Source organism: Phocoena sinus, chromosome 8 (assembly GCF_008692025.1).
Source record: "Phocoena sinus isolate mPhoSin1 chromosome 8, mPhoSin1.pri, whole genome shotgun sequence".
Taxonomy (NCBI): domain Eukaryota; kingdom Metazoa; phylum Chordata; class Mammalia; order Artiodactyla; family Phocoenidae; genus Phocoena; species Phocoena sinus.
The window spans coordinates 86,945,213-86,972,254 of record NC_045770.1 but is presented as its reverse complement, the minus strand read 5'-3'; the positions used below and the strand labels follow the sequence as shown (position 1 = coordinate 86,972,254).

General features: G+C 44.1%; 1 protein-coding gene across 1 annotated transcript in view; it reads left to right on the top strand.

Annotated features, from left to right (window-relative positions):
- PAMR1 (peptidase domain containing associated with muscle regeneration 1) overlaps positions 1–27,042 on the top strand; it is a 70,892-nt gene that overhangs the window by 438 nt on the left and 43,412 nt on the right. The window contains exon 2 of the mRNA XM_032642091.1: positions 21,899–22,075. Coding sequence (XP_032497982.1) covers positions 21,899–22,075 — 177 coding nt within the window. The remainder of the gene's footprint in view (positions 1–21,898; positions 22,076–27,042) is intronic.

The following is a 27,042-nucleotide window of genomic DNA, read 5'->3' as shown; positions in this document are numbered from 1 at the left end:
GACACTGTTTTCTGTCATCCCAACTTGTGGGACTGAACTGCCTCATAAAACCAGCTACAGTTTTATTTGCTGGGTTTCTATTTTAGCTTTTGAAAGCACAAAATCACCTCCGGGAATCTACCCAGTGTCGGGTACGCCCCCTGACATGCAAAAGCTAAATTTCCCACTGGAAGAAGCCCCCTCAGAGGTGAGCTGGAAGGAAAAAGGAGGATGAGAGCAGGGCTTGCAGCAAGGGTGTCCCTCTGGGGCATCTTGCTTGATGAAATCTTACAGTTACAACCCTTCAGAAGAGATTCCCAGCAAGGGAGATGTACTCGCTCAGCATATATACACTTCCTTTCTGATAAGAACGAGAAGGAAGAAGGAAAAGCCGAGGTGAAGAGTGCAAGTCGTTTCTGGGGAAGCACAGTGTGTGTTTAGAAAGAGCTGTGGCTTCTGTGTTTTTCACATGTCATTTTCTGAGCCACAAAACCCATGTCAAATGGGCTCCTGGGGCAAGTGAGGCTGAAACGAGACACAGAGGTCTTGGGAGCCTCTTGACCCAGCAGAAGTAAGGAGAGGGCAGGCTTGTCCTCTGATTGCTTCCGGGCAAGCAGGGAAGGAGGACTTCTTAGGATCATCTGTCCTATGGCTGGAGAGGCCAGGTGTCAGGAGGTAGGGTGAGACCTCAGGAGATAAGGACCGGTTGAAATGTACACACATGATAAAATAGGGCAGCTTTGCAGAGGAGCAGGGAGTGTGTGAGTTTTTGCTACTCTCCTTCTCCGGGGGTTACCTGTCACCTGTGCTGGTTACCTGTCACCTGTGCTCTACTTCAGAGGTGGATGCTCCATTGCTGCACATAGCTGGCAAGTGCCTGAGAGTAAAACAGAGTAAGTGGGAGCGGTGAGGGTGTAAAATGCAATCACCTACTGTAGAAGGGGAGCTGGACCATGGGGCATATCCCTTCATGATGAACAAAAAGCCAAGATATAAAAAAAGAAAAACCCATTTTGGTGAATACTTCCCATCTACCTGTAGCCTGCCAGCCCCAGGTGAAATCTTCCTTGGTGATTTACTCTCAAGCTGGAGAGAGTGTTTCATTTGAATTTTGCCTCACTGGCATCTGGAACAGCCCAAAGACAATAATGTAGGAAGAAGGAGCCCAGGAGGGGGAAGTCTGATAATCCATAAACGCAGACACTTGCCCCAGCGGGTAAGTTGGTGAATTTTCCTTAAGGCTCATTCCTGTTCCACCTCTGCCTTTTGGAGCCGAACTTCCACGGCATGGTGGCCCGAGCCCAACTCCAGAGGAACCTGGTTCCTTCTGGAGCACCAGGGCTCCGAGGTCTAGTCTGCTCATCCCTGCGTCAGCACGCCCCTGCTTCTTTTTTTCTAACGTGGCAGGTAAGATGGCTGAAACCCAGAAAAGTTAAAAAGCAAAGCTCAGCTGCCCCTTTTTTCTTGCCCAGGATCTGAAAAACTCATTTTTTCCTGAACTGAGAATCTCTTTTACCTTGTGCTCTGGAAAAGCTTCAGGGAGGGTACGCGGCGTCTGGGCAGCCGAGCTGCTGACTGAACCAGAGAGCAACTTCACGAGTCTAGCAAGGGTATTTCATTGTTGAGCATTCACATTTAGAGGGAACGCGGAGGGGTGGAGTGGAGACGGAAAATATTTCTTCAAGTCGTGAGTGAATGAGCCCACTCCCCGCTGGAGTTCTGAATCTGGCCCTGTCAAGGAACGCTTAGTAGCATGTTTCCTCTAATTACTTTTCTAAAAAGAGCATCTGATGAAATGTAAACATCCACGGGGATGGCACAGCAGACGGTTGTTGCTCATCGACTTGGGACACGCGTCTGAGGATGAAAATCCAAACATCGGGCCAAGTGATAACCCAAAATAAACAGCATGTGAGGGGAGAAACCCAACTCCACTGACTTCACCAAATAGCAGGAGCTCTGCCAGCAGGATTCTGCCTAAAAGGAACAACTTGTTTAAAAGATACGACTCTGGGGAGTGAAACCTTAATATGAATAACTTCACAAGTGTTGCTTCCAACAGACATTAGCTGGTGGGGAATTAGCATCAAGGCAGCTGGGGAAGATAATCTGAAGCACAGATATTCAGTGGGCAGGAGAAGCCAACCGAGAAAGGGAATGTGGAAGGAAAGCAAGGGGGAAGGAGTGGCAAGAAAAATTAGATGTTGGTTTATAATGGGATGTGTTAGCAAATTCCAAGGAGAGAGCTATGAAAATTGGGCCTTCTTGGCAGGGCTAGATTTTTGTGGGGACCATGAAGGGGGTGTTCCCCAGATATATATTGTGAGAACTCCTGGCTTCTCCAACAGGGAAATAATTTGAGGGTGGGATCCTTGGTTTAGGGAGCTGGGAGTAACTGTAGAGATCATTTAGTTTGAGTACCTCAAATGCAGAGGACAAGGAGAGTAAATATCTGCGAGCATTTATGATGTGCCCAGTGTTTGAGGCAAAGCAGGGTAGGTGCTGTTTCCAGATGAAGTTTAGAGAGGGTCTGTAACCTGTCCAAAGATATACAGGCACAGTTCTGAAAAAGGTAAACGTTTGATCTAGCAATTCCACTTCTGGGTATATACACAAAATGAGTCAAAGCTGGAACTCCAGCAGGTATTAGTACACCAGTGTCCACTGCAGCATTATTCCCAATAGCCAAAAGGTGGGAAAAACCCACGTGTCCATCAGTGGATAAACAAAACGTGGTAGGTACATATAGTGGAATATTATTCAGACTTCAAAAGGAGTGAAGTTCTGACACAGCCTACAACATGGATGAACCTTGAAAACATTATGCTAAGTGAAAGAAGCCAGACACAAAAGGACAAATCCTGTATGATTCCATTTATATGAAGTACCTAGAGAAGTCAAATTCATAGAGGCAGAAAGTAGAACAGTGGTTACCAGGGGCTGTGGGGAGGAAAGATTGAGGAGTTAGTGTTTAATGGGTGTAGAGTGTCAGTGAGGGATGACGGAAACATTCTGGAGATGTATAGTGGTGATGGTTACCCAAGCCACTGAACTGTACACTTAAAAGTGATTAAAATGGTAAATTTATGTTATTTACATTTTTCTGTAATAATGATAAAAAGAAAACGCAAGCAGATTAGCGGAGCCTGGCGCGAGCCCAGACTGTCGAATTTCTGAGCTCAAGCTCATGTGGTACCTGGCTGACTTAAACTCAAGGACCTAACAGCATCATATACTGATGCACAGGTGATCATGGCATGGCTTCAGGACACACGTGGCGGGGGGAGGGTTCTTGCCAGCTCCAGTTTGGGTGGCACTGCTGCTCTTTTGGGGGTGACTTTGGCAACGAGGGAGACTGTAGCACCGAAGGATTGGCAGCCTTCGGGTCAAAGGTCTGCAGAAGTAGCTAGTAGGATATGATGCTTAAAAATGTTTTGAACCTGAATGCTTTGAGGTAGGCTGGGTCCCCTCTCTGGCCTGACACCCTGCCTTCTCAATTCACACGTATGTTCTCTGCTAGTCTCTACTGGCATTTGCATTTTTGACCTCCATTCCTGGGAGGGATGGGGCAGAAATGGAGAGTGAAAGAGAGAAGGTGGAAGGCTGTGTACTGAATGGGGGGAAGCACAAGTGAGAATTTCGTAGCAGACAGGACTTTTAAAAGAAGGAACGTAAATATATTTTAACTTGTGTGTTTTGTGGAATGTAATCTCAGCTCTATGACCACCAACTCTTTGGTAAAATGTTCTATTCTCAGGAATGCCCTTGAGAGTGAGCTTTCGGTGGAAACTGAGGGTGAGGCTTGGTGTTATGTTTGGGTCAGTAAGCTAGGGACAAAGCACCTCTGGACCCAGAGGCAGATGTGACCTGGAGCATGTAAGTCCCTTAGAAGTATCCAGAAGCCTTAGGTAGGGCTTTGGAATGCTCCTGGCAGGGACCATGTGTTTGACTTAAACTTATCTGCATCTGGGTTACCCTGGCTAGACAGCAATGGCTGAGATAATGGCGTCTCATGACGTCTGGAGGTCCTAATTACTGGCCTTAAGTCAGAAAATTATTTCCATCTGCCCTACTAGGGGTGGCCAATCCCGATGCATGAGAAAACCTCTCTACCTGCCTCCCCTGAGCCCAGCTCTAGACACTGCCATTGATCTGGGGTATGTGCAAATTGGGAAAAGTGCCATTTCAGTGATAAATGAGAGAAGGTGGTACCCTGCTCCTCCCACATGTGGGAGAACCTGTCACCCTCACTTTGTGGATACTTGGAAGTCATAGGAGCCCAGATCCCTTTCCTCTTATTTTATTTTAAAGGGGAGGGGAAAGCAATGTTTACATTTTCTAATTCCTGAATTCCATGGCAGAGGACCCAGAGGGCAGCTGGAGCTTTGAAAGCTACCAGATCAGTGGCAGAAAGTCTATCAGAGTCCAAGCCTGGTCTATGTTTAAGTAGTTCTGTTCGTCAGTCATCATGAGATCTGGGCCAAAGCATTAGGTTTATAAGGGAGAGAAAGAAGTAAAATGCAGGAAAAAAAATCAAACCTCGTATCTATAAACAAAACCACTCACAGAAGGCAGAGACGTAGTGTTGGCTGCAGATATCCCACTCTCTTAACCAGTGGGACTTTCTACTACTCCCCCCGCACTGCCCAACCCACCAGCAATGACTCCTTTCATTGTTCTCAGTTGTTATTTGTGATACAGACACAGAGCCCACGTGGGCTGAGAGTGGAGTAGGTAGGGCTGCGCATCAGATTCTTCACCGGGTGATGGTGGAAACACCAATGGTGGAAGCCTCCATACCTAAGGGACCAGAGCCCAGATAATCTACTGAGTTTGTGGTAAATACCAGGCACTCTCCTATATGCTTTACTTGTGTTTATTTAATCCTCACAACACATCCAGAAGCTAATCAGTAGTGTTATTATCCCTAGTTTCCATAGGAGGGAACTGAGAGGTGCAGTACTTGCCCAGGTCACAGAGCTGGACGTCCATGATTTGAACCCAGAGAGCCTGACCCCATTATGCATGCACTGAAACGCTACACAACACTGCCACGGTCAGCAGGGGGCCCAACTATGGTAGATCTCCTGGCCGAGTCATAAAGACCATGGCGTTAGTAAAGAATTCTGGTTATCCCTTGGATATTCCAGGAGCTGAGAATGGCCTCAGGGAGGTCATGTGCTCACCACTGTGGGGGCAGAGTGGATGTGAGAGACGAGGGAGAGACCTCAGCAGCCCCAGTGGGACCACATGGAAACCAGGAGCAGCCATTTTCTAAAGGAAACAGGAGTGTTAAGCAGATTGCAAATCCCGCTAATTTCTGGGGTAGCTGTCCACAGGCTCACGCATCTCATTCTGATTAGATGTGGGAAGTGAGAATTTCTTTGTCCCATGGTCAGCCTTTATAATCAAAATCATGTGTCTTCTTGTGGAGGGACAGAATTAAGGATGAGACACGCTTCAAGCCTGGCCCTGACGCTGTGTAGCGCTTCTCCTTTATGGATTTATTCTGTCAAGATCGTCAATGTGTAAACTCTTAGGCTATGGAACAGGAGCAGCGGGCCTGGCACGAGTAAAGCGAAGCGTTTTTTCTTCTTTTTTTTTGGCATAACACAGTTGATGGATATTGCAGGGGATGGAAATGTAGACTCCCTCCATTAGTACTCAGGTGGGTTTTGAATGAGGATCGGCTGTCTACTAGACACTGATGTCTTGGGTCCTTTGTCAAATGGTTAAGAGAAGTGCCCGCCTCGGCTGAGCAGCAAATAAAGACACACGTTTCTGTCACCCTTCTGCCTCTGGAGCTGGGGAAATGCCTTTGTTCCTGAAGTGTAGGCATCTTTATCACTGCCCTCTCCGAGGCTCTGGCTGTCTCAGAGGGCTGAGTTAATGCTTTGGCAGCTAGTGTCAATGTAAGTAGAAGTCTGGTCAGTTGGTTTGGAGATTGGAAACCCAGGGCTGCTGCTGCCAGAACAGAGTGGGGAACACATTCAGGCGACTTTAGCTCATGGGAAGATGTAGCAATTGTCCTCATCAGCTGAATTTATGATTGGTTACAATAAATTTCCAACCAGTTTTTAATGGAAAACCGCTGGGCGAAGGAGGCATGTTGGCCTGCTTTGCTTCAAGTCAAATCATTTGAGGACTCTGAGGGACCAAGGTGTCAATGTTTTTCAAACCTGGCTCCATGTCCACTTACTTCATAGGACTCCTTTGAAGATGATCAATGAATCCCCTGCATCATGGGATCCCCCCTCGGAAGTCAACAGTGATGATAGAGAACACCTGAGATATCCCAGGACAGTTGCCTGAACTTAGCTTCCATCTGGTAGCATCCGCTATATTTTTCAATATACCACTTGGCTCACCTGGATGCAAGCAGAAGGGAGGGCTTGCCTGGTATTACGAACCTTTATTCTTGGTCTGGCTTTCTGCCTCCCAGTGGGTGATTGACTGCCTGCTTCTAAGTGATGTTCCGCCTCCTCTCTGTACAAGCCTGGCTCCCCCGGCCAATCAGTGGTAGAAAAGAACAAGTGAGCAGCGCAAGCCTTTATGGAAATGAGATGCAAACTGCAGTACACAAAGAGCGAAAAATGTTCAGCAGTAATGGACCCGATGGATTCCTTCTACTGTAAAATAGAGACCCCAAAAGGTCATCGCAAGAGCCATTTCTAACATCAGTCTTTGACACAAATAACCTGACCCTGGAAAGCACACATGCCTCATGTATCCACATTCATGTATTTATTCAGCAGACTTTATCAAGCACCTACCAGGCGCCAGGTGTGATCCTAGATGCTGGAGACAGGATGATGAATAAAAGGCCTTTTCCTTAAGGCACTTTCTTTCTTTTTTTAAATTTTTTTAAACATCTTTATTGGAGTAAAATTGCTTTACAATGGTGTGTTAATTTCTGCTTTATAACAAAGTGAATCAACTATACATATACATATATCCCCATATCTCTTCCCTCTTGCGTCTCCCTTCCACCCTCCCTGTCCCACCCCTCTAGGTGGAGGCAAAGCACCGAGCTGATCTCCCTGTGCTAGGCAGCTGCTTCCCACTAGCTATCTATTTTACATTTGGTAGTGTATATATGTCCGTGCCACTCTCTCACTTCATCGCAGCTTACCCTTCCCCCTCCCCGTATCTTCAAGTGCATTCTCTATGTCTGCATCTTTATTCCTGCCCTGCCCCTAGGTTCTTCAGAACCTTTTTGTTTTTTGTTTTTTTAGATTCCATATATATGTGTTAGCATACGGTATTTGTTTTTCTCTTTCTGAATTACTTCACTCTGTATGACAGTCTCTAGGTCCATCCACCTCACTCTAAATAACTCAATTTTGTTTCTTTTTATGGCTAAGTAGTATTCCGTTGTATATATGCAAGGCACTTTCTTTAAGGTTGAGAGAGCTTATGGCCCAGCCTGGTATTTTCCAAAGTAGGTTTCATGGAATACTAATCCTAAAGGATATTCAGCAGAAGTAAACAGAACCTAGGACGTCATGATGGAATTAGTTTGGGGGATGTGGGAATTAACTATGTGCAAAGAAAATTATAGACTTGGCAAAGCCCTACGATAAAGAAAGCTGCTATTAGCATTTACAAAGTTGTTTGGCCACAGAAACTTTATTCACATAATACCTTATACCATCCAGTGGAACTTGTGCTCCATCATTTGGAAAGCTCAGGTCTCTTGCCCATAATGAATAAAACATTGAAGAATATCTTCACCGTTGTAGAGGATGGGGTAAGAAGGGAATTTGAAAATCTACAAAACATGAGCTTTTCTTCAGACTTCTGCTGAGAGATGGACGGGAAGTCTGATGTCCTAGTCCCTTTACACTTGCTGAGGTGTTGAAAGAACTGTGGAGGTGACCCCGACCACACTGCTGTAAGGAAAGTCCTCACCAGCATCGACCTGCATAGTTCACCAAGAAAACTCATTTCTTGTCTGTAAGTTGTTTAAAGTAATGTGGTTGCCCTGGGATCACTGATCAAACTGAGGTGTGGGTCTGATTAACGCACACCTATGGTGATGTGGCAGTTCTGGGGAGCGATAAGAGCTGTGACTTGACTTCCCGACTACACTGTATCCTTGGTGACAGTCACACTGTCTCCTCTTCAAAAATAAGGAGAATATGGGACTTCCCCAGAGGCGCAGTGCTTAAGAATCCACCTGCCAATGCAGGGGACAGGGTTCGAGCCCTGGTCTGGGAAGATCCCACATGCCGCAGAGCAACTAAGCCCGTGTGTCACAACTACTGAGCCTGCACTCTAGAGCACACAAGCCGCAACTACTGAAGCGTGCGCGCCTAGAGCCCGTGCACCGCAATGAAGAGTAGCCCCTGCTCACCGCAACTAGAGAAAGCCTGCGTGCAGCAACGAAGACCCAATGCAGCCAAAAATAAAAATAAAATAAATTTTAAAAAAATAAGGAGAATATTTTGGCATCCTTCTAGTCCCTGGGAGCACTGAGTCCAAGGTCTGTTCATTACCAATTAACCTCTCCCTTCCCCCCTCTAACACACGCAGGTTTGTCTCCAGTGTTTTTTTATTTACCCCCATCTGCCAGTTCTAGTATAGCTACCATGACCCTGATTTGCACAACCCGGAAGTGGTCTGGGCTGTTTACTCTGGGGCTGTATCCCATAGAGACAGAATGTGAGTTTGAGCTGTTCATCAACCCCTTGTTTGCTGTTTCTGGGAACAGCTTTATTCCTGCCTTTCCTAAATATTGTTCTTGTTGTCACGCGACACGGCTTCTCCCTTGCCCCTAGCATTGCCTGCCTCCTCTCTCTGCCCAGACTTGCTTCAGAACAGTGGCAATGGATAAGGAATAAAACCAGCTGTTCCTTTTAAGGGCTTCCTGCCTAAGCAGACTTGAGTAACCATATCCTTCTCAGCAAAGATTCAGCCCTTGCTTGACATATTTATGGATTTCATTTTTTGATATAGACATCTTAGTATGGATATGTTCAAGTTTGAATACACATGTACACAGAAAAATGAAAGTGTAGATATGGTTATGTATATACTGATGTGTGCATATGTATGGATATGTATAAACATAGGGTGTAGAGTATTACGGTTTAAAAATATGGGCCAGGTTTGAATCTTGCCTCCATCATTTATGGCTGGTTTTCTTGGCAAGTTACTTAACCTCTTTAATGTGGCTGTACCACCTCTTTGCCTGTACACTGAGGATAATAGTGTCTTTTTTTTTTTTTTTTTTGCGGTACGCGGGCCTCTCCCTGTTGTGGCCTCTCCCGTTGTGGAGCACAGGCTCCGGACGCACAGGCTCAGCGGCCATGGCTCACGGGCCCAGCCGCTCCACGGCATGTGGGATCTTCCCGGACCGGGGCACGAACCCGTGTCCCCTGCATCGGCAGGTGGACTCTCAACCACTGCGCCACCAGGGAAGCCCCTGTAATAATAGTGTCTTTATATAGGTTTATTGCAGGTGTTAAATGAGATAACCTATTTATTTATTTACTTACTTATTTATTTATTTTTAAATTTTTATTGAGGTATAGTTGATTTATAATGTTGTGTTAGTTTCACGTGTACAGCAAAGTGAATCTGTTATACATATATCAACTCTTTTTTAGATTCTTTTCCCAAATAGGCCATTACAGAGTATTGAGTAGAGTTCCCTGTGCTATACTGTAGGTTCTTATTAGTTACCTATTTTATATACAGTAGTGTGTATATGTCAATCCCAATCTTCCAATTTATCCCTCCCCCTCTTTACCCCTGATAACCATAAGTTCTGCATCTATAAGTCTCTTCCTGTTTTGTAGGTAAGCTCATTTGTAGCCTTTTTTTTTTTTTTTTTTAGATTCCACTTATAAGTGATCTCATATGATATGTCTTTCTCTGTCTGACTTACTTCACTCAGTATGACAATCTCTAGGTGATCCAGTGGTTAAAACTCCACGCTTTCACTGCAGGGGCACAGGTTCGATCCCTGGTGGGGGAACTAAGATCCTGTATGCTGCGTGGCATGGCCCAAAAAAAAAAAAAGTAACCTATTAAAAATAGTATAATGCTTTGCAAAAAGGGAGCACTCAGGAAATTAAAGTCATCTTCTACTCCTCTCCTTTCTGCTATTTTTCCCACTAGCACACATTTCCCAAGGGATTAAGAAGGAGAAATATTGGGTGTTCTATCTATAGTAGGATGGAAGTTACATGGTCCTCTTGAGGCCCACTCCACCTTGGTCCACAGTCTTATCCTATTCATCTGTTACTCTGTGTCATGGAAAAAATATTCCTAAAGATTCACCATATGTTTATTTCTTTGAGACTTGCTTTATCCCCTTGCTTTTATCATGCATCTGCCTTCCAGCCTTAGGGTGAAATGCCTTCCACATGCTGTACCTAAGTTTGTCCATGTTTGAAATATGGCTGGTGGTAGATTCTCGCAGGGGGTTGAGGGGATGGTGTCTTTCAGAGTAGGTGATTCTGGGTCCATGATGTTGTCTCCCAAACATGAGATGTTGCTCACGACCATCTGTTGTGATTCAAGGGTAGAGCCAGCCAGGAATCCTCAGGCGAAAAGAAGTTCCCCTTCATCTTGTTCTAGCTTGCAGAACTGGAGAAGGCAATCCTAATGAGGGCTAGCCTGCATGAAGCTGCCGCCAGCTTAGGGCTTAGTGAACCATAGGACATGCCATTGTAAGTGCATCACCCTCGCTCAAACTGACATCTGCTCTTGGCCATCTGCCTTTGGTAGAAGGAAAATCTGGCTTCTGCCTGCCATCAGTGAACCTGGATGTGAAGACAGTAACACTTACTCTGGAAGCTCTTGGCAAAGGGGCGGGTGTGGTTGACCAAGACCCCCTTGTAGCCCTGACACACTCTGACTCAGAAAGAAGGTTTTAAAAGTGTTGAGGATTGAGGAGCAGGTCGGATTGTTTGTAGAATTCTTAGGTCTGGGGAAATCCAGATTGGATTTTTAGGGTATAGCTTAAGTTTTATTGTTTTTAACTTAGACATTCTAATACTTTGCTTGATATAATATTTGCTGAGTTCTATTGCCAAGTACGTTTAGATGCATTATTAAATTATATTTTTAGTACCCAATGCTAATAAAGAAATAAGATCTATTCAGCTCATATTCCAGTGTTTGAAATAACCCAGAAGCAGCTGTCCTTCAAGGGTTTCCAGCACAGTTGTTGAGGATAATGGCAACTTGGTGCTCTTCCAAGATGCTAGAGTTTGGGTTTTGTTCCCTTTGCCTATAGATGTAGAATTTCTATTTCTGGAAGGCAAGCAGCGGGAGGTGAGGTATGTCCTAGTGAAAAAGGTGTCTGAAAAGGAGGTATTAGAAAAAAGAGACCAGGAAATCTAGAAGCAAGGGGGAGGAGCCCAGAATGCCATGATATAAGCAAGAACGGACTGCTTAAAATTCCATGTACGTGCGGGCCTCTGGAGGAGACATTATTACTCACCCCCTTTGCTCCCTTAGCCATCTGTATTTTAGCTACACGTGATGGTTTTTTAAAAAAATTTATTGGAGTATAGTTGATTTACAATGTTGTGTTAGTTTCAGGTGTATAGCAAAGGGAATCAGATATATAATCTATATATCTATATCTATCTATCTATCTATCTATCTATAATCTCCATTCTTTGTCAGATTCTTTTCCCATATAGGTTACTACAGAATGTTGAGTATAGTTCTCTGTGCTGTACAGTAGGTCCTTGTTAGTTATCTATCTTATACATAGTAGTGTGTATATGTTAAGCCCAAACTCCTAATTTATCTCCATCCCACCACCTCCTGCTATCCCTGTTGGTAATCATAAATTTGTTTTCTACGTCTGTGAGTCTATTTATGTTTTGCAAATAAGTTCATTTGTATCATTTTTTAGAGTCCACATATAAGTGATATCATATGAGATTTGTCTTTGTCTGACTTACTTCACTTAGTTTGATAATCTCTAGGTCCATCCATGTTGCTGCAAATGGCATTACTTCATTCCTTTTTATGGATGAGTAGTATTCCATTTTATATATGTACCACATCTTCTTTATCCATTGATGGTGTTTTATTCTACAGAGAATAATGGTAATATCTCAACAAACACGAGATTTTTCTTCGAAAGCGCTTTATGCTCATTGCCTCTTTAACTGCAGTGACATTAACAACCCTATCAATCTACATCCATTCTCTTGGGGTTTAGGGGAAATGCCACAGCAAGGTGTCTTGTCTATGATTGTCCAGCAGCATACAAGAGGGACAGATTTGGTATTAAAATTTGGGTGGTCTGATTACCAAGTGTGTTCATTTCACCAATGCTGCATTCTTAATCTGTAAAGTCAAAGTTGTGAGCTCTCTAGAATCAAAATACTGTGTTGGAAAGAATAAGACTTTGGCCCCAGAAAGAGCTGGCTTCTAATCTTTCTTCTTTCACCTGAAAGCTGTGCCACCTGGGACAATTTATTTACCCTCTCTGTTCCTCAGTTTCCTCATCTGTGAAATGAAAAAAATGATACTTCCTTTGAAGGGTGGCTCTGAGGATTCAGTGAGCTGGTATGTTTGAAAGGTTCAGCTCCGTTTCCTTGGGGGCTGGGACCCAGGGAGAGAGGAGAATGCACGAGGAGTGACAGTGTCGGGCAGAGTGAAGAGGGGAAGGAAGTGAAAAACTGATTTTTGCTTCCCTACCCCTCCCCAAGGTACTAGTGTCAACAAACTAGATTTCTAGGGAATCCATTGTAAGTTTTATCACTGCTGAACCCAAAAGGGGGTGATGGAGGCGTTGACTTTCCAGCTATCGTTACCTCATTAACAAGAGGAGCTGTGAGCAGGGAAAGACCAAGGTCACTGAAGTTGGGAATCCAGCCAGGCTGGGACTGAGGGTCATGGTGATGGGATGGTTTCTCAAAGGCTCAGGAGGAGATATTGAGTCACCAAGGGCCCCAGTAACCATTCCATCACCCCTGACTCACAGCATTTCTGTCTGGGACTTGCCTGGCGTCTGTCATTGGCCGCATGGAGTGGGTGGTCAGACCTTCAGGTGGTTAGGAATGTTGTGTGTTAGAAATCAATTCAGGGAGTTGAGGTAGCACGAGAGGAGGTGGGGGAATGAGTGGGGATGAGAGTGGAGCCCAAGGTGCCTAGCTGCAGGACTCTCTGATTCCTACGTCTTTTTTCTCCCTTTGGTCTTAGATGGTTTATAACATGCAGGACAGTAAAACACTCAGTAGAAATTTTCATTAAATGTGGTTAGAGGGGAGGGCTGTGGGGTTTTTGGTGGGTGCAAAGGCAGACACTAACATCACGGAGGAGCGGGCGCGTGATGGAAACGCCTTTCTTTGCCACCTGCTGGGGTGGCCTGTGGTTTGACAACTAACATTTCCACCGTATATGGAACAGTCTGACTCATGTTTTCATCAAGAATTCTCTGACCTTTTTCAGATTTACCTTAACAACTATCATGTCAACATATTTCCTTAAAACCTAGTGTTGAAAGCGTGCCACTTGGAGACGATGCTAAGGAGACACAATTGCTCCCTCTGCCATTCTGTGAAGTTAAACCCCTGCTGTTTGAGGGGTTAAGTGTTCTCCATCTTGTCAGCAGTAGAAATACTCAGTGTTGGAGAGCCTTAAAGCAAGCTCCTGGCTGATGAGGGGCTGTGAAAATAATGCTGACGGCCACGATGACAGCCAACTCTCTGTCACTCATTTGTTCATTTGTTCACCACATCTATGAAAGCCAAACCTGTGCCAATCGGTCAGCATTGTTTTCATTGCCGTGGTATTTGCATGGATAAAACCGGACTGAGCAGTTAAGTGTCTTAGGTTTTCCAACATGAATTCAGGAAAAACCAGAGCTGGACCAATATAACTCAACTCTTTTGCGGGCCTCTCACTGTTGTGGCCTCTCCCACCGCGGAGCACAGGCTCCAGACACGCAGGCCCAGCGGCCACGGCTCACGGGCCCAGCTGCTCCGCGGCGCGCGGGATCCTCCCGGACCGGGGCACGAACCCGCCTCCCCTGCATCGGCAGGCGGACTCTCAACCACTGCGCCACCAGGGAAGCCCCAACTCTTTACTCTGGATAGGAGATACCAGGATGGCTGCCCCAAACGTGGCAGCTGAGGAATGGCTTGGGCAAAGCCTATGATACCAAAGTACTCTGCATCTCTTTTTTTATTTGTTTACCCTGATTTTAAAAAGAGGGGAGAGAAGCAGTTGCACATATAGGATAACGATGCAGCAGTTTAAAATCACTTTTGAAGATTACTTAAGGTCAAGAGAAAATGTGAGTAAAGTCAAGAAGAGCAGTTTCTTTTCTTTTAAAAAATATTTATTTATTTATTTGGCTGCACCGGGTCTTAATTGCATCACGTGGGATCTTCGTTGCCACGTGTGGGATCTTTAGTTGGGACCTGTGGAATCTACTTCCCTGAGCAGGGGTTGAACCCAGACTCCCTGAACTGGGAGTGCGGAGTCTTAACTGCTGGACCCCCAGGGAAGTCCCGAAGCAGCACAGTTTCTTTTCCTTTCTTTTTTTTTAACATCTTTATTGGAGTATAATTGCTTTACAATGTTGTGTTAGTTTCTGCCGTATGACAAAGTGAATCAGCTATACATATACATATATCCCCATATCCCCTCCCTCTTGCATCTCCCTCCCACCCTCCCTATCCCACCCCTCTAGGGTCACAAAGCACCGAGCTGATAAAAAGAAATAATAATAATAGGTTACCAGCTTTGAGAGGCAAGAAGATAATCTACACATCTAGCACTTTCTACATGTGGATATGTATGTCCACTGAAAGAAAACAATTGAAAGATAGACAATATAATATTAAGGTTATTTCTGAGTACTTCTTACTCCTTTATGTATGATCTTATTGTTTGAAGATTTCACAAGGAAACTTTTACATTAAAATATGGAGTGTTTTATAGAGAAAAAAATAAATATTTTGTCCAATGGAAGAGTTAGAGATGTATGAATGCATATGGTGCCTGGAGCTTTGTAAGTTCAATTTTGCTATGTGATTATGGGCATGTGCTTGACCTTTTGGCGCCTTGGTTGATCCCAAGGTGGTGCTCTGTGTGTTCTTGGTGCTCAGTTTGCGCTTATTTCCTGGGAAGCGCTGACAGGATAAAACTCATTTGCAGCTTAATAACTCTTTGTTCTCAAACATGGAAGGCAAAGTAACGGTTGCTCAACTACAGCAGCCCCTGAAACTAGAGGTTGTCCTGGCCTGTTTCCAGGCTAAGGAAGCAACCGGCTGTTCACCCCCTCCCTAAACCTGGAATTCCGTGGGCCTCCCTTCCCACTCAGAATTCCCTAAAAAATGTCTTTGGCATTTCTCTTTGCTTCTTCCCTACTTAGCTCTTTTCATCACTGGTAAAGTGAAGAGGTTAGAGTGGCGTATTTTAGATTATGAGAAAATGTATTACCTACCTCACTGGGTCATCTTGAAAATTAAATTGCATTAACAATATAAAAGCCCTTTAGCTAAACAAATGCTAACGTGGTTTAGCATGCATATAGGAAAACATTCAGTAGCTTCTCCTGCTGTTGGTATTTCTTTAAGTCCTAGTTTCTGGAACTGACCTTTAGCATCATATTGAAATCCCCTGAAATTTGTACAGCTGAAGCCAAATGACCAATGTGCCCTTTGTCCGTTTAATTCTGATAAATGGAGAAGGAAAAGTCCAGGAGATCACTTTTGTCTGCTTATTGTATTTTCAAACCTCTTCAGCTGATCAACTTTAAATATTTCTCATAGAATATTTCACTTACCTGTTTGTTTCTTACATGTATGTTTTATTTGTTTTTGGTTTTGTTTTTGTTTTTGTTTTGCGGTACGCGGGCCTCTCACTGCTGTGGCCTCTCCCGTTGCGGAGCACAGGCTCCGGATGCGCAGGCTCAGCGGCCATGGCTCACGGGCCCAGCCGCTCTGCGGCAAGTGGGATCTTCCCGGACTGGGACACGAGCCCGTGTCCCCCGCATCGGCAGGCGGACTCCCAACCACTGCGCCACCAGGGAAGCCCACATGTGTGTTTTGAGGGCACTTTCCTGTCTCTGTTCCAGCGAGGGGAGAAGGAAGGGTGATGGACTTACCAGACCAGAGGAGCCAAGTCAACAAAAGCATTAAAACCGTCCCCTCCTCCATCACTTCCGTATTCCTGAGAAGTGGTCTTACCTTGGCAAATAAATTTTTATTTGTGATTTTACTTAAACTCCCTTAACCCTGCGAGTCCTGTAGATTTGGTGCTAATGCCCCTGCATGACCATCCACTTGTTCTCATAGCATCCTACATGTCCTCGTCACAATGAGTGATCGTGTGTTTGTGGGATCCTTTATCCAATGTCTACTCCTCTACAAAACTGTGAGTTCCATGGGGCTGGTAATGGTGTCTGTTCTCTCCACTGTATCCCAGTACCCAGCCTCCTACCTGGGATGTAGCAGACACTCAATAAATCCTTGTGGGGTGAAACAATGAATTCATCAGTTCACCCACACCCTTAGCACTGTGCTCAGTGAGAAAGCTGAGGACCAGAGTGGTTAAATGACTGGCTGTGGGTTAACCTTTCTTTTGAGAAGACACAGTTCGTTAATTCCCTGTGGATACTGTAACGTATTACTACAGACCTAGCGACTTAAAACAGCGCAAGTGTATTTTCGTACCATTCTGGAGCTCAGGGGTCTGAAATGAGTCTTAGGAAGCCAAAATCTAGGTGATGCAGGCCTGTGTTCCTTCAGGATGCTCTAAGGGAGAATCTGTTTCCTTGCCTCATTCAGCTTCTAGAGGCTGCCTGTGTTCTTTGGATGGTGGTCCCTTCTTCCGTAAACACATCACTCCTGTCTGTCCAGTGCTTCTGTCCTCATGCCTCTGTTTCTGACTCTGACCCTCCTGCCTCCCTCTTATAAGGATCCTTGGGATTACATTGGTCCCACTTGGACAAACCAGCATTCTCTACCCATTTCAAGAACCTTAAATTAGTCACATCTGCAAAATTCCTTTTGTCCTGTAAGGTAACATTTTCATGGGTCCTGGAGGTTAGGATATGGACATCTTTGGGGCTACCACACAGAGTCCTTGGAAAGGAGCCAGCTGGCTGACTTGGCAGACAGCATAGAAATGGGTTTCCCTGGAATCATTCCCTTTGGCTAAGATGATACAATACTCTGGACCTTGCCTATAAAATTATTGTAACACGTTAGGGAGGGCAGAGGTGGGCTTGCTCATTGAGATAAAGAGAAATGCCATTTTAGGGAATTAATTTCCCAGGTAAAGGGAGGCCCGCAGTATTCCATGGCTGGGCCAGACGTGGACTAGCCACCTGCTTAGGGCAAACAGGCTTTGCCCTCTACTGGAGTAGAGCAGACCTTACTTGGCCTCCCATATTTTATTACAAGGCTTATAAAAGCTGCAAACAACGTTTATTCTGTCAGTGTTCCCCAAGAGTCATTAGTACTTGTAAATTCTTAGAAAACCTAGAAGGATGGAGTGCTTGCCCTCGGGTGGGCAGGGGGAGGGGTAAGACATGAGCCACACCCCGCAGGCGTATTAGATGTTCAGAGAGTGGAGAAATCATACAGCTGGACAAGGCAGGGGCTGGTGCCAAGGAATTGAGACCCAAGTTGGGTAACCTGGACTAACTGTTCTAGACCCTTCACCATGGGAGGGAAAGTGCCCCGGTTCTGATATCAGCAAATTATGGGGCAGAGCCAGCTCTCCTGGCTCAGCTCCGAGCTGGACCACTGGACGGGAATATTTGACTGTTGAAGGGAGGGTAGCTCTAGAGTGGAGGCTGGTTCTTTCAACAAGTATTTATCCAGCACCTCTTGCATTCCAGGCCCTTCCCTAGCTGCGGTGAACAAGTTAGGTATTGTTCCTACCAGCTTATGGTCACGTAAGGGAGACAGATGATATGCAAGTAAATGGAAACATAGAAAGGGATTATAAATTGTGTAAGGGCGATGAAAGGAAACAATTGGGATACCGTGATAGAGAATACTATGGAAGGAGGGGCAGAGGCACAAACTTCAGATGAGAAAGTCAGTTGAGGACCGTTCTGAACGCGTGTTGTTTACACTAAGGCCCAACGTTTTGACAGAGGCAGTGGGGAAAGCAAATGTGAAGGCCCTGGGATGAGCAAGACCTTGATGGTTTTGAGAAATAAAAGGTGGGAAATAGTGCCAAGGAAAGGTTGCTGGGCTCAGGAGAGAGCAGCTCTCAAAGGCCTTGGGGGCCATAGCAGAGCATTTAGGGTTTGCTCCAAATGCAGTGGGGAAACAACCTAAGCATTTAATTAATTAATTTATTTTTTATTTATTTGGTTGCACCAGGTCTTAGTTTTGTCAGGCAGGCTCCTTAGTTGCAGCTCGCAGGCTCCTTAGTTACAGCTCCCTGGCTCCTTGGTTGCGGCACGTGAACTCTTAGTTGCAGCGTGCATGTGGGATCTAATTCCCCGACCAGGGATCGAACCCAGTTCCCCTGCATTGGGAGTGTGGAGTCTTCTTAACCACTGTGCCACCAGGAAAGTCCCAACATGAATATTTTATGTAAGGAGTTGATATGTGGTACATTCAGAAACTTAGATCCTTGAGAAATATGGATGTCAATAGTGTTTTTCTTCTTAAGCTACTAGTTATCGAATGTTCATTATATACTGGGCACTGTGTTAAGCTCTTTATATACATAATCTTATCTAGTCCTTTCAGCTGGCTTCTGAGTTAGATAAAAGGTACTCATTTCGTTGGATAATAAACTGAGACTGAGTGAGTAAAATAACTTAGCCAAGGTCATATATATACCCAGTAAGTAGCAAAGGTGGGATTCCAAACCCAGGTCTGTCTGATTCCAATGCTTAAGACTTTAAACACTTTTTTTCCTCTCACTAGTTTTTTAATATTAAAAAAATACGATAAAAATAACAAAATTTTCTACATTAGCCATTTTAAGTATACAGTTCCGTGGCACAATATTTGCCCTTCTGTGTCTGGCTTCTTTTACTTAGCATGTTTGCAAGGTTCATCCATATTGTAATTTGTATCAGCATCTCGTTCTTTGTCATGGCTGAATAGTATTCCACATTCAGAATAATATTTTATGCTTATACCATGTTCTGCTTATTCACTCATCTCTTGAGGGACATTTGGGTTGTTTCTACCTTTTGGCTTCTGTGAATAATGCTGCAGTGAGCCCTGGTATATAAGTATCTGTCTGAGTTTCTGTTTTTGATTTTTGGGATATATGCCTGGGAGTAGAATTGCTGGGTCATAAAATAATTCAATGTTTAGCTTTTGAAGGAACTGCCAAACTGGTTTCTAGAGAAGCGGCATCATTTTACATTCCCCTGAGCAATATACAAGGGCTCCAGTTTCTCTACATCTTTGTCAATGCTTGTTATTTTCCTTTTTTTTTTTTTTTCTTTTTTTGGATTATTGCCATCCTAGTACATGTAAAGTGTTATCTTGTTGTGGCTTTGATTTTCAATTCCCTAATGACTTGTGATGCTGAGCATCTTTTCATGTGTTTATTGGCCGTTTGTATATCTTCTTTGGAGAAGTGTCAGTTCATGTCATTTGCCCTTTTTTTTTTTTTTTTTTTTTTTTTGCGGTACACGGGCCTCTCACTGTTGTGGCCTCTGCCGTTGCGGAGCACAGGCTCCAGACGCACAGGCTCAGCGGCCATGGCTTACGGGCCCAGCCTCCCCGCAGCATGTGGGATCTTCCCAGACCGGGGCACGAACCCATGTCCCCTGCATCGGCAGGCGGATTCTCAACCACTGCGCCACCAGGGAAGCCCTGCCCTTTTAAAAATTGGGTTGTTTGTCTTTTCGTGGTTGAGTTGTAGGGGTCGTTTACATATTCTGGATATTAAATCCTTATCAGACATATGATTTCCAAATTTCCCTCCATTTTGTAGGTTGTCCTTTCACTTTCCTTTGTTGCACAAAAGTTTTAAATTTTGATGAGTCCAATTTATCTGTTTTTCTTTTGTCGTTTTTGGTGTCACATCTAAGAATCCAAGATCATAACAAATCTAAGATCATGGAGATTTACTCCTATGTTTTCTTCTACTTTCTTTTACTCTTAACCATTAAGTTCTCTTCTAGATTTTTTTTAATAAATTTATTTATTTGTTTTTGGCTGCATTGGATCTGTTGCTCGGTGCAGGCTTTCTCTAGTTGCTGTGAGCGGGGGCTACTCTTCATCGCGGTGCATGGGCTTCTCATTGCAGTGGCTTCCCTTGTCGCGAAGCACGGGCTCTAGGTGCACACGCTTCAGTAGTTGTGGCGTGTGGGCTCAGTAGTTCTGGCTCTCAGGCTCTAGAGCACAGGCTCAGTAGTTGTGGCGCACGGGCTCAGTCGCTCTACGGCATGTGGGATCTTCCCGGACCAGGGATCAAACCTGTGTCCCCTGCGTTGGCAGGCGGATTCCTAACCAGTGTACCACCAGGGAAGTCCTCTCTTCTAGATTTTAGAAGTTATTCACTTCATCCAGCCAAGTTAGAAACATGAGAAGCTCAGCTAAGTAAGTCCTGGTGTCTGTCCTGGAGGGGCTCACAGAATAGAACGGGAAACAAAATCTCAGTAGTGACAATATCATGGTGGTCTCTGCTGGTTGTTCCCAAATGCCAGTGTGAGGATCTTTGCTGCCCCACCAGTGTTTGTAGAAAAGAAAACTGGAATTTTTTCATAAAACTACATGTATTCAATCTAAGGAACTGTCCCTTATTATGCAAGTGGTTCCTTTCTATGATGCTAGAATGTTCTTATGACAGAAGGTTGAGAGAAGATGGTGAGAGTTCCTTTAAACTGGTCTACTTGGCAAATTGAGAATGAACAGTTCTGTGTCAGACTTCCAAATTTAGGGGAGGAAAACAGAAAACTAAACTATGAAATTCAAGAGGTTAGAAGCCACCGCAGATATTAGGGTTGGTTTATATGGGCCTACAAGGCGTGTTGGGGATCCCTCCCTGGGGTTTTTAGGGAAGCCTGATTCACTTTCTTCCTCAAATACCTGACCTATTTCTGCTTCAATCGTCATCTTTGTGCAAAATTTTTAGGAATAGAGAGTTGGTGCAGGAAGAAGAGCAAATCAAAGCTAGGTCTGTTTCTTAGCCTGGATTCCTCCGGGCAGCCTCCGACTGATTCCTTTTATAGTTTTTGCCAAATGATTTTTCCTTTTTCATTACCTAAGGTATATTTTAAAAAAGACAGACAGAAAGAAATTCCACCCAGAAAGGAGCACTTTTTTTTCTCATGGGAAAGAATGCTCAGTTGTTTTTAGGGACTGAATGAAGTTCTGCCAATGAGTTCACTCTTGTAAAACATTGAAATTCTCCCAAACATACTAATTAAGATGGTTTTTGTCTTTTCTGTTGGTTTTAGCTTTGAAGATACCGTAAAAATGTCATGTTGCGAAATCGAGGAGCCAGGTTTGGAGGAAACGATGTGGTTCCTACTTGGCATTCAGCCTTGCGCTTGATGGACCTAGTCTAGAGAGTGGTCACCAAATTTCCTTGATGGCCCAAGAGCCTGGGCTGTACTGTACAGTTGTGCAGTCTAACGGTTCCTTCTGGAATTGTGCAGTGCACAACCTGTGTAGCTGTAAGCCTTGGCCTGATGTACCCCGGCAAAAACAGAAATGAGCCCAGACACTCAGGAAATGTATGCTTGTTTATAAGTTATTTATGTGTATGTGTGTCAATCCACGTAGATTGTATATGGATAAAACATGATTTCTTTTTTTGATTAAAAATTAAAAATGAATAGCAGTTTGAACAAATTTCATCTGTGCCTCAGTGGATGGTTCTGAACATCCTTCAGGCAGGGTGGCACGTTTGTAGGGCAAGGTCGCTTCTTGGCAGTAAGGTACTTACGGGTCTTACCTGCTTCTGCCAGGCCCTCCATCTCACCTTCTGGTTTCCGTTTCAGAGTACACAGTCATTAACGAAGCCTGCCCCGGAGCTGAGTGGAACATCATGTGTCGGGAGTGTTGTGAATACGATCAGGTTAAATGCGCCTGCCCTGGGAAGAAAGAAGTGGTGGGTTACACCATCCCTTGCTGCAGGAACGAGGAGAATGAGTGTGACTCCTGCCTGATTCACCCAGGTGCGTGTGCAATGGGAGACCTCAGGTTGCCTTCGTGTTTTCTGAGGCCAGTAATATGAGCACGCTGAACACGTGAATTCTGACAGGTAGACATCAGGAGGCTGTGATGCCATGATGATTAAAAGTGGCGTAATTCAACCCACTCTAACTACAGGCAAAGGAATTGGAGGAGTTAGTACCCTTTTCAGCGTTAAGCTTATAATGCTGTAGATTTATCTACTTAGTCATTCATTTAACAAATAGACTGAGCAGCTCCTTTATACCATGACAGGTAGTGGGAATACAGTGATTTTTAAAAAGACACATTCCTGGCATTTCCAGAGCTTACAGCTTAGTGGGCGAGATGGAGGAGTAAACAGGTGGCTGTAATGCAGCCTGGCAGGTGCTGTGACAGAGAAGCATGGGTACCATGGGAGCCTGGATGCGGATGGGCCAGAGCGTCATCCTCGACTTCTGCTCTTCCCTTCACTCCCCCATCCTACCACTCCCAAATTATTCGAACGAACCAGGAGGCCCTCAGGAACTTTCTTTTGAGGAAAGCTATAGAAGAGGAGAGAAAACGGGGCTTAAGTATACAGGTGTTACATCTAAACCATCTTCCTTCTTGGAAGAGAGTAATGCTGAGCTTTAAAATAGAAGTGACCTCAGGGCTTCCCTGGTGGCGCAGTGGTCGAGAGTCCGCCTGCCGATGCAGCGGACACGGGTTCGTGCCCCGGTCTGGGAAGATCCCACATGACACGGAGCGGCTGGGCCCGTGAGCCATGGCCGCTGAGCCTGCGCGTCCGGAGCCTGTGCTCCGCAGCGGGAGAGGCCACAACGGTGAGAGGCCCGCGTACCGCAAAATAAATAAATAAATAAATAAAAATAGAAGTGACCTCAGTATAACCTTTGCACATTTGATCCAGAAAAGAAACCCACCGTTCCAATTCCTTGATGGTGAGAATGGTTTGTAGGGAAATAGTTGAGTAGTGCCTCCAAAGTTTCTAAGGAAATTTTGAGAGCTAAGCCAGGGTCTCCTGACTAGGGGTCCTTGGCAGGGATTCTGAAGTCTTTGAACAATTTTCAATATTTTCAAAAGCCTAGCGATTACTGTTGTTATGAGGGTGGGGCTTTGGTTTAATGAGCTGGCATGAGGTCGTGGAATAAATAAGAGACCTTCATAGGCAGTGCTGTGTGCTTCCTACTGCATCATATAGAAGGGCATCAGCGTCTGCCACGCCTGCACCCAACATCTTCTTACATCATACAGGAGGCACCCAATATCACCACGCCGAATGGTGCTAGGAAGGATCTTTCAAACTGAGTAGTGAAGAACTGTCCCATATCAACCATCTGGTTGCCCTGAAAGGAGAGGCTAGAGAAAGTCTTTTTTAGAAAAAAAGATTTTCAAAAATAGTGAATTGGTGTCCTAGCAGTCCCTACTGGTGATCAGAGAGGTTTCTCTGTGTGTGTGTGTCATTATGAACGCAGGCATTTTAATTTATTTATGTGATTTAATCCATTTCAGTCATTATTTATTTGAATGCACACAACTCATAACACTGGGTGCCCCTTTATGTCTTTCTGTGTTCTTCTGACATGACCACACTGTTTTTGAAGACTTCTTGATTTCTCGCATGACAAGATATTTTAGCCTCTTCTTGTATATTTTCTGCCCCAGATCTGGAATCAGCCACTTCTCAAAAGAACTTTGGTCTGAGACCACGATCTGGTCACCTGAGGTGTGCCTTGCTATTGGACTGTCATTGTTACAAGGTTTTGTTTGTATGTTTTTTTAAGTGGATGGAGCTGGAAAACATGTATTTTTTAAAATGAATTTTTGCTGCTCCTCAAGTTCAAATGTAATGTTCCAAGGTTGTTAATTAACTTCTTTGATTTTATATTTGTATGTCTTTTCTCTCATGGTGAAAATCCTGTTCCCTGATAATATTAACCTAATCACCTACTTGCTTTATCTTATAATTGTACAAAACAACAACAGCACTATTGGTATTAGTAATAAGACCACTGATGATAGTGATTTTTCTTCACCTTAGAATATATCTCACTAAGTATATAGAGTCAAAATACTATGTTTTAAAGCCAATTGATGTAGTTCTTTTGTCTGTGGTGTTATAACATCTACTTGACGTGTAGTTAGGTTTATTGTTTCTGTTTTCTATATTTGACAATACAAGCAAATATGTGTGTGCATTTCTGTATCTTTCCCCTTCTTGCGCAAAAGACAGCATGCCATAAACACTGCTAACTGCCTTGCTTTTTTCTCTTAACAATATAGGCTGGAGATCACTCACTGACAGTAATAAAGCAGTTTTTTTTTTCCATTTCTTTTTACAGTTGCATAAAACTGCATCATGTGGATTACCATAGTTCATCAGTATTTGGGTTGTTTCTAGCTTTTTGCTGTTGTAAATACTACTAGAGTGAATAGCCTCAGGCATACATCAGCTAGCATTTTTGCAGCATATCTTTGGGGTACATTCCTGGAAGAAGAATTGCTGCATCAAAGGGAGGTGCATGTGTCATTTTGCCAGCCTGTGCCAAATTCTCCTCCATGCATTGGCATTCACAACAGCCATGCGTGAGAACCGTTTTCCCGACGTCTTGCGACAGAGTGTGTGCTGTTCTGGAATTTTGTCAGTTTCAAAGGTGCGAAATGGGATCTCAGCCTGGTTTAAGAATTTCTATCACTTCTATCATTATGCTGGACAACGATTCTTTCTCTTGTGATGGCAGTAATTGCACGAGGATCGATGTCCAGGGGCGTGGTGGTGGGGATGGCAGGGCTGACGTCCAGCAGTGGCCAGTGGCACTGGGGCCCTCAATGGAGCAAGGTGGCTGTGTGTTTTCGTGCGTTTCTAGGCTGTGTGGCTTGGACCTCGGTCCTCTAACCCTTCTGGCAATACCGTGAGCTACTTAGCGTCTTTTTAACACAGCCTTGTTGATCTTAAGCACCAGGCTGGTTTTTGTGGCTTGCAACTAATGGCCCGGATGTTACCGTGCTGAGAGCTGGCAGGGTCGTAGAGGGCGGACTCTGAGTCCATTGGCCTCCTTGGTGGCACAGTGGGTAGGAAATCGGACGGGAATGTGGCACGTGGGCGAAGATGGCCTTTAAAAGACCATCTTTTAAAACAGTCTTTTAAAGGACCACTGGGACCCAGTTATGGGCCATGTGAAATTTGATGAATCATATTAGCAATTCTTTTCCGGTCGGAAGAGACACTGGGAGAGGGAAGCAAAGTCAGGATGGTGTGCAGAGAGAGAGCTACAAGTCTCTCTCCTACAGAAATCACACATATGTACACTGCATGTATATACTACAGGCCAATGAAAACCTAATTTTAGCCAAAAGCAAAGAAGTATGCTATTATATTAGCTCAAGGAAATGCTGGTTATCTTGAACAGCTCAGAAGCCTGGATTATTCATCCATTCATCCATTTATTTATTCGCTCAAATCTTAAATAATAATATTTCTGGAACACTTATTATGTGCCAGATGCTGTATTAAGTGGGGGGGATATAATGTTGAACATGGTGCAGTCCCCGACTTCAGTCTGTACAGGAAAACAGGCAGTAGGCAGTTAAAATTGAGCATGCTATATGCTATGGTGGGGATAAGCCAAGAGGAGGTATGGGAGTGCAGAATAATAATAATAGTTCATGTTTTGGGGGTACTTGCTATGTGCCAGGCCCTTTACACGTGTGAATTTAATTTATAAAACAACTTTATGAGGTGGGCGAGGACATTGAGGTACAGAGAGCTTAAGCAATCTGCTCAGGGACACACAGCTGGACAATGGAGGCGCCAGAACTTAGCACCCCGTTTTAATAAGTGGGATTGGATTATCTCTACCTCTCCTCACTGTCCCCCACCCCTCAGGAGACCATGTTTTAAAAATAAGCCTTGACTAGAGTCTGCTCAACCCTCTCTGGTGTGGCCTGCTGGTCGGGGGGAGCCTGACACCTTCCAGGGTGAGCCCATTACTAGGCATTAAGGTTGTTTCGGACGGCACGCTCTGGTTATAGAAGTGTATGCCATAGAAGAATATTTAATGGAATGGGAAGATGGTTGCTATCTATTATCAAATTAAAAGGTAAGTTATTAAAAACAGAATGTACAGTATGTAGTATAAGCATACTTTTAAAAAATGTGTTCATATATATAGAAAGAATTACTGATCATTTTCTCTGGGTGATGGAAGTTTTGGTGTTTTTAATTGAATTCTTTTTGCCTGTCTGAATTTTCTAAATATCCCATAATAAACACGTAATATTTTTATAAAGAGAAAAAATACCCTGTTTTGATGGATTCTACATTTTACTACAGGTTATTTCGTTTTGCATTAAAACATCAGCCACAAATGAAACAAGCCAGACACAAAAGGCCATATATTGTATGATTCCATTCATATGAAATGACTGGTAGATTACTGGTTGCCAGGGATTAGGGCCGGGGGTGGGGATTGGCGAATGGGGAGTGACTGCTAATGAGTATGGGGTTTTTTGTGGGGAAGGTGATGAAATGTTCTAAAGTTAGATAATAGTGATGGTTACGCAACTCCGGGGTATGCTAGAACCCACTGAATTGTACACTTTAAAAGAGGGAATTTTTAAAAAAAAAAAAAAAAAGGGAATTTTATGGTATGTGAATTATCTCCATGTGGACTTTTTAAAAACTAATGCATCAGAACCAAAATGTGCAATCAGTCTGGAAGCTTATTACTAAATGTTTTTGACATCTCATAGTACTTTTCAGGTTACTGACGTTACGTGAGATATGGCACCCTTGTAAAACATGAAAAATTTACAACCAGCGAGAGGGTTTTCCTTCAGTACAAACAACAGTGTAATTTAGATTTGGTTTTCATATAGTAATAGGCATTTGCTGTCAATTAGTCTTAAATTTGGAGGTATTTTCATCAATGTTATTTGCTTTATAAAACATAGTGATTACAAAATAATTTTA